Below are 7,418 nucleotides of genomic sequence, written 5' to 3'. Positions count from 1 at the left end.
TCCTACTAGAATATAGCTGCGTTTTGATTTTTTTTCAAAGTCAGTTTATTTTAACTTTGACCGAAAATATCTCTAAATAAATTATTTCAAATAGAAAATAATGCATTTGCATACTATAATAGTTGATTTCACAATGAATCTACTAGCACTTTGGTCTTTTTGTTTGGTAGTGTCCTCCATGGTGTACATGTCGTGTCCCCGCTCCCTGCGCGGGGATATGCGGATATACCCAGCCTCTAGAACTCTGGACCCATCGACCATGGCCGCCATCCAGATTCGCAGGACGCCCTACTTGTCCAGGTCCAGGGCGCCCATTCCCCACTGCTACTCCACTAGGCCCGGTCGCCCGGAGGCCGCCGGAGCACAGCAGAAACCAGTCATCCTCCTCCGGTGTCCGGTCCGCCGTCTCAGGCGGGGCCAGACGAAAAAAATTCCGACCGGACAGCGGTTCCGCGGCGGCCACGATTGCTCAAATTCCGACGGCCAGTTCTTGTCTAAACCTCGACTCCTGGAAAAAGAGGAACAGTTGCACGCGCATGCCAGCGGGCGGAAGAGGGCCTCTTGCAGTTGCAGGTGCAGCGAACACCAGTGCTTGCTTTTCCCATCGCATCCCAGAAGATTCAGGAAAGCAACCAGGGGGTCATGCCATGCGAGGATCTCCAAAGCTGGATGCTGAGAAGGGCGAGCTTGTACATGCTTGTTCGTCATGCTCATGCTGAAAGTGAAACACATCTAGACTAGACGAGCTGCTACCTGGACGATCATGTACTCGCGGGCGCGGCAGGCACAAACGAAACGCTTGCCCCGGGCACCGGCCCTGGCGGAAATTATCTGGCCACAGCTTCCGCGAAATTCCCCCGTTGGGCGGTGGCCCTTCCGTTCAACGATTCAGACGCTCTACTCCGGCAGGCTGGTTCCGGGAAATTGCCTCGGGACGAGGAATTCCGCCTCCAGACATGGCATGTCCCCACGGAAACTTCCCGGAAATCTCCGGCTCCGAGCCTTAATCGCCAAGCACGAAACTTCGCCGAGGACTCAGCCGGCTGCCCTCCTCCTCGTTTTTCTCCGGTTCCAGCCTATGGAGATCAATTGATGTCGCCGCACCACCAGCTTGCCATTGCCAATGTCCTTTTCAGAACCTAGCTGTTCAGACACGTATATATAGTACCCTTGTGTCCGCTTCGCTTACCTTGCACCCATGTTTTCAGTTTCGGTTTCCCACGAGAGAGTGTCCGTTGGGGCTACAGCGCAGAGCTCCGGCGCCATGTTTCAGTTCTTGGCCTCCTGTCTTTGGTTACTCGAGATTGGCTTCGCTCAACCTACAGGTGACTTGGCTTTTCACTTATCAGGATTCAGGGTCTCGGTGGCGAATGAGACTATGAGAGCAAGGTGGCTGGAGACATAGATGCAGAAGTTGGTTGGTTCGGTGATCATGGATTCATGGCAGCTTGTTGAGAGCCCTGGACCGAGCGTGCAGCTTGCTAGTATCACTTGTCGGCATCTTGTTGGGTGCTTCCATCCCTGATAGTTCGCAATGGAGACTGCGCAGTGCTTCGCCCAAGACACCTCAGGTACTTAATTTTTTTTTTGAAGGTCAGGTACTTCATTGAGAAAAAGCAGGTTTGCAGTTTAAGAGATTCCAAAGAGGTTCCATTCAAGTCCGAGCATTAGAGGGGTTTTCGGGGTGGAAGATGGTTCGAGCATGGAGCAAGCACAAAGGCACAGCCGCACAGGCAAGGGAGCAGCGAGCAGCACCGAGACTGGGATTCAGTGTCATATATACTGGGCAGTGGCACCGACCTTCTCGGCTACTGCTTCCCACTTCCACCCCTTTGTTGGATTGATCTCGGAACGGTTCAAACCGAACCGTGACCGAGTAGGATTCGCGCCCTGATCGGGGGCGTGGCCTCACCCTTCTAGGTCGCGGCCCCGGTCACCAGTGCGCTATAAAAGAAGGCCCAGCGGCCGGCGCAGATGCCAACGCGTCCTGGGCGTCCGCAAAACCCTAGCCTACACACACCAGAGGGATCCGATCTCCTAGCGCACCGAGTGATCGGAACCACCGCCGCCATCATCTCTTCCCCGACCCGGATGGCTGATCTAGCAACAACGCCGTCGACCACCCTGAACCCGGTGGCCGACCCCGCGTCCAGCGCCCTCGCCCAGCAGGAGGAACAAAGGAGAAGAGAAGCGGAGCGGGCTGTAGAGGAGCGCCGCGCCAAGGAGAACCAGGACAAGCTCGACCACGACAACAGGCTGCCCAACACCGTTGCCCCCATGGCACCGGCCGCGCCCGTCATCAACCCCGAAGGTTTAACCCAAGATCTCTCTCTCTCTCTCTCTCTTCTCTACTCTGAATGATTTCCGCTGTCATCATCCTATTGCCCGCTAGTGGTAGGCTTTTCTAGCCTAGATCTAGGGAGCTAAAAATAACAATTGGTACCAGAGCACGGGCTTTGGCCAGAATACGAACCCTAACCCTAGCGGGTGAGAACAGAATAGGGGGAGGAAAAACCAAAGCCGAACCCTAGAACACAGAATAGGGAAGAGGATCCGAAACCCTAACCCTAGATTCAAACCCCGCGAACAGAACAAAGAAGAGCACTTACCTTGGCCTGCTGGTCCCGCCGGCGTCCAAGGAGATGATGAGCGCCACCATGAGCAGATGCTCGCGCGGAGGCCTGACTAACCCGACTGCGCGGCCGCTCGGTGGCGACGCGTCCACCCAACGGCGGGCACGAACGCCGACGAGAAGCCTCGCGGGCGGTGCCAGACCTCGTCCCCGTCCTTCTCTCTCTCTCTGGCTACGACAGTGGAGGCGAGAGCAGAGCGGCGGTGGAGGCGAGCGAGCGGCGCCGACGCGAGGAGAAAGCGACGCGGGGGAGAAGAAATGAACTAGGGTTTCCACCCGGTTCCGAAATTTGCGGGTCTTTATACCCAGTGAAGACGAACGTTCGACCATCGGATTCCATCCGACGGCCGAGACCAACGGCGGGCGCGCGCGTTGCGCCGCTGGGCTGGGCCAGATGCACGACCCAGGCCCAGGTTTTCGGCGGCCCGTCTGTAAACGCGCGCGCGTTTCCGCCCAGTACTGTGCGCGGCTGGCCCGCGTGGGCTCTTTTGGGCCAGATTCACGGAATGCACAGTGAAATTGATTTATTCTTTTCCAGAATTTACAGATTGTTGATAAATGCAACCTTTTACATGATTCAAATGATAATTTTGCTTGGAGCTGATTTACACAGTTTTACATATGAGATTATGACCATGTTTCTGCTGCTGATGATATTAATGTGTATTTTTATTCTAAATAATTTGAAACCAACGTCAATAATTATTTAGAGATGCACATTATCGGATTTTTTATGACTTTATCGTTATTTTTTAACCAACGTTAATTTTTAAATGATAAGTCATGAGTATTCTCTGAATTTTATTTTATTTATCATCCAACGATGAATTTAGAATAGAGATTATTTTTTATGCATGATTTATTTTTGACCAACGTTGATCTTATTTCGTGCATATGACTTTTATTGCCTTCTGACAATGATCTAATTGATTTATGTTTTATTTACCGAAGGTTTTAATGCTGCGATGATCCTCAATCATATGAGGACGATTGATCCGCTGAAGGGGACCAACAATCCCGCTTGGCGAAAGGAGATTGACATGCTATTGACTTTAGCTGATTTGGATTACTCAATCCAGATTGACAGACCCACTGAGCCTCAGATGGGCGATCATCTATACGATGAGAAGATGCTACATTATAGCATCGAGAAGAAAAAGTGGGAGTTTTCAAACACCAAGTGTTTGAAGATTGTCAGACACCTCATAGATGACTCCATTGAGGGGTCAATACCAGAGTGCACTACTGCCAAGGAGCTTCTGGACAGACTGAGGTCTCAATTTACCGGATCCTCCAAGGCATATGCTAGTGCTTTGGTAGACGATTTCACGAACATGAGGTGTGACAGTTCTGGAGTGAGAGCTTATATCCAGAAGATGACAAGTACTGCTGCCAAGCTGAACAAGTACTTAGGCAAGGATTTGCCTGAGGAATTTGTGGTGCACATGATCATGAAATCACTTCCAAAAGAATATGAGACTTTTCATGTGCACTACAACACCACTATCAAGGACAGATGGACGATTGACCAGCTGATGGCACAGTGCTTGCAAGAAGAGGAAAGATTGAAGAGCCACAAGGGTGACTCTATCAACTATGCCTCGAATCAGCTAAAGAAAATGAACAAGAGCTCCAAGCCAACCTTCAAGAAAGGACCTAAGGGCGATGAAGGACAGTCCTCCTGCAAGGCTCCAGCCCTCAACTACAACCATGGCAGAGGGGTGAACCTGAACAAGTTCTTCCCTGTGCCTGTCGACACTTGCTTGTACTGCAAGCAGAAGGGGCACTACAAGAAGGACTGTCCCGACTACTTGAGGTCACTCCTCAAGAGAGATGAAGGTACAGATCAGATTACTTTCATAGATGAATCCCTGTATTTAGATTTTTCTGCTAATTCTTGGTGGATTGACTCGGGTGCAACCGTGCATGTTGCGAATTCTTTACAGGGCTTCAGAACAAGAAGGATGCTGGAAAAGGGAACAAGAAGCGTTAGAGTTGCTAATGGAAAAGAAGCTGCAGTCAAAGCCATTGGAGATCTTTCTCTAGAGTTAGATAATGGTTTTGTACTCTTATTGAGAGATGTTTTATTTGTTCCTTCTTTAAAGAGGAATTTGATTTCAGTCTCTAGACTTGATGATGATGAGATACATTGCCATTTTGGGGATCATAAATGTGTTATTCGTTGTAATAACAAAGATGTTGGTCTCGCCATCCGACGAAACATGCTTTATTTGCTTTCCCAATGCAATGTGATTAATGTGATTGATGCATCCGAAACTGTACCTAACCCGAATGAGACAAAGAAAAGAAAAAGAAACGATGGAGAAATCTCGTCGAAATTATGGCATTGTTGCTTAGGCCATATTTCGAGGGGGAGGACTGAAATTTTGATAAAAGAAGAAATTCTCCATCCGTTAGACTTCACAGACTTAGAACATTGTATTGATTGCATCAAAGGAAAATATGTGAAGCAGATTAAGAAAAACGCTAAGCATAGCTTGGGAGTATTAAAGATAATCCACACAGACATTTGTGGTCCTTTCTCTGAAAAGAGTGTGGATGGTTATGACTCTTTTATAATGTTCACAGACGATTACTCTCGATATGGCTACATTTACCCCATCAAAGAGAGATATGAAGCGTTAGATAAATTCAAGATATTCAAAGCTGAAGTTGAAAATCAGCATGACTTAAAAATAAAGATAGTAAGACCGGACCATGGAGGGGAGTACTACGGTTGACATACGCAGTATGGACAAGTTCCTGGATCTTTTGCAAGGTTCCTCCAAGAGAATGGAATAGTAGCCCAGTATTCTACACCGAGCGAACCTTAGTAGAATGGAGTAGCAGAAAGAAGAAATGGTACCTTGATGGACATGGTGCGGAGCATGATAAGCTACTCAACACTTCCGGTTAGTCTGTGGATGGAGGCGTTAAAAACCGCCATTCATATACTTAATCGGTTCCCAGTAAGTCTGTTCCTAAGACGCCATACGAGTTATGGACTGGGAGAAAGCCCACGTTGAACTACTTGCACATTTGGGGCTGCCCAGCTGAGGCCAGGATATTTAACCCTTCACAGGGGAAATTAGACGAACAGACAGTGAGTTGCCATTTCATTGGCTACCCTGATAAGTTGAAAGGCTTTAGATTTTACTGTCCAGGCAAACACACAAAATTTGTAGAAACAAGACATACTGTGTTTCTAGAAAATGACATGATCCGGGGGAGCACGGTACCTCGAGAAGTGAACCTTCAAGAGAAGAGGGTGTATGTTCCATTTCCCATGATGGAAGAACCTTACTTCTCGATACCTGCTGAGGTAGCACCACCAGTTCAGCCGACTGTTGTTGCGACTCCTGCTGTGGATGTTGGCCCGTCAAGTACGACGATGAATGAACAGAGAATTAATCCTGAGCCTTCGCCTCCTGCTGAGATTCCTGAGTCACTGACTCCTGCTACAGCTGAGGCTATGGGATCAGGACAAGAAAATGTGCCTGACGATCCACCACCAGAGCAGCCTCAGATAGAAGAACATGATGTGCCCTTGAGAAGGTCACACAGAGTTAGGAGATCTGCAATTCCTAACGACTATGAGGTATATGTTAGTGAGGATATGACCGTAGAGGGAGATCCTACTACATATGAGGAAGCCATGAGAAGTCCTGACTCACCCAAGTGGCTTGCCGCTATGGAGGATGAAATGAGGTCCATGGACACGAATAAAGTCTGGGACTTAAAAGAAATTCCCAAAGGAGCATAGAAAGTAGGCTGTAAATGGGTCTACAAGACTAAAAGAGACTCTAGAGGGAATATCGAAAGATACAAAGCCCGTTTGGTGGCGAAAGGCTTCACTCAGAGAGAGGGAATCGATTACAACAAAACCTTCTCACCTGTTTCATCGAAGGACTCCTTTAGAATCATTATGACGCTTGTTGCTCATTTTGATTTGGAGAGCTTAGAGAAAATGTTTTCATGGCTCAACCTAAGGGTTTTGTCGTGGAAGGAAAAGAAAATATGGGATGCCACCTAAAGAAATCCATATATGGATTGAAACAAGTTTCGAGACAGTGGTACTTGAAGTTTGATGAGACCATTCGAAAGTTTGGTTCAAAGAAAACGATGAGGACAATTGCATTTATGCAAAGTTCCGGAATGGTAGGTATATTTTCTTGGTTCTATATGTGGACGATATCCTACTAGCTAGCAGTGATGTGGACTTACTGCTGGAGACAAAGAGATTTTTATGTTCAAATTATGACATGAAAGATATGGGGGAGGCATCCTATGTCCTGGGGATTCAAATCCACAGAGACGGGAAAAAATATATACTAGGACTGTCACAAAAGACATATATTGAAAATATCTTGAAAAGATATGGTATGCAAGCCTGCAATGCAGGGTCTGCTCCAATAGCCAAGGGCGACGAATTTAGGAATTTTCAGTGTCCTAAGAATGAGTATGAGAAAGAACAGATGAAATCGGTTCCATATGCTTCCGCTGTTGGCAGCATAATGTATGCACAAGTGTGCACACACCCAGATTTGGCTTTTACGACCGGGATGCTTGGTAGATATCAGTCCAACCCAGGAAGAGCTCACTGGGTAGGAGCAAAGAAAGCCTTGCGATATATGCAAGGGACGAAAGACCTCATGTTGACATACAGAAAGACAGACAACCTATAGGTAGTAGGCTATGCAGATGCAGACAACCTAAAGGAATACCTATGATTCTGGATTGAAGGGCTATAAAAGCGACCGTCTCACAGAAAGCTTGATTCTAAGAT

At 47.8% G+C, this 7,418-nt stretch overlaps 1 protein-coding gene across 2 annotated transcripts; it reads left to right on the top strand.

Moving 5' to 3' along the window:
* The first annotated feature begins 961 nt into the window (after nt 1-961).
* LOC120702928 lies at nt 962-4,875 on the top strand. 2 transcript variants are annotated; one of them, XM_039986920.1, is made up of 3 exons: nt 962-2,311; nt 3,584-4,471; nt 4,579-4,875. In XM_039986920.1, exons 1-3 carry the CDS (start codon nt 1,975-1,977, stop codon nt 4,623-4,625), a joined length of 1,272 nt encoding a protein of 423 aa, XP_039842854.1. In that variant the 5' UTR covers nt 962-1,974; the 3' UTR covers nt 4,626-4,875. The 2 variants fall into 2 exon arrangements, with proteins under 2 accessions (XP_039842854.1, XP_039842855.1); XM_039986921.1 differs by having other exon boundaries at nt 964-1,571.
* The last annotated feature ends 2,543 nt before the right edge of the window (nt 4,876-7,418 follow it).

The sequence above is a fragment of the Panicum virgatum genome, chromosome 4K (assembly GCF_016808335.1).
Source record: "Panicum virgatum strain AP13 chromosome 4K, P.virgatum_v5, whole genome shotgun sequence".
Lineage (NCBI taxonomy): Eukaryota > Viridiplantae > Streptophyta > Magnoliopsida > Poales > Poaceae > Panicum > Panicum virgatum.
This window is presented reverse-complemented; position numbering and strand designations above follow the sequence as displayed.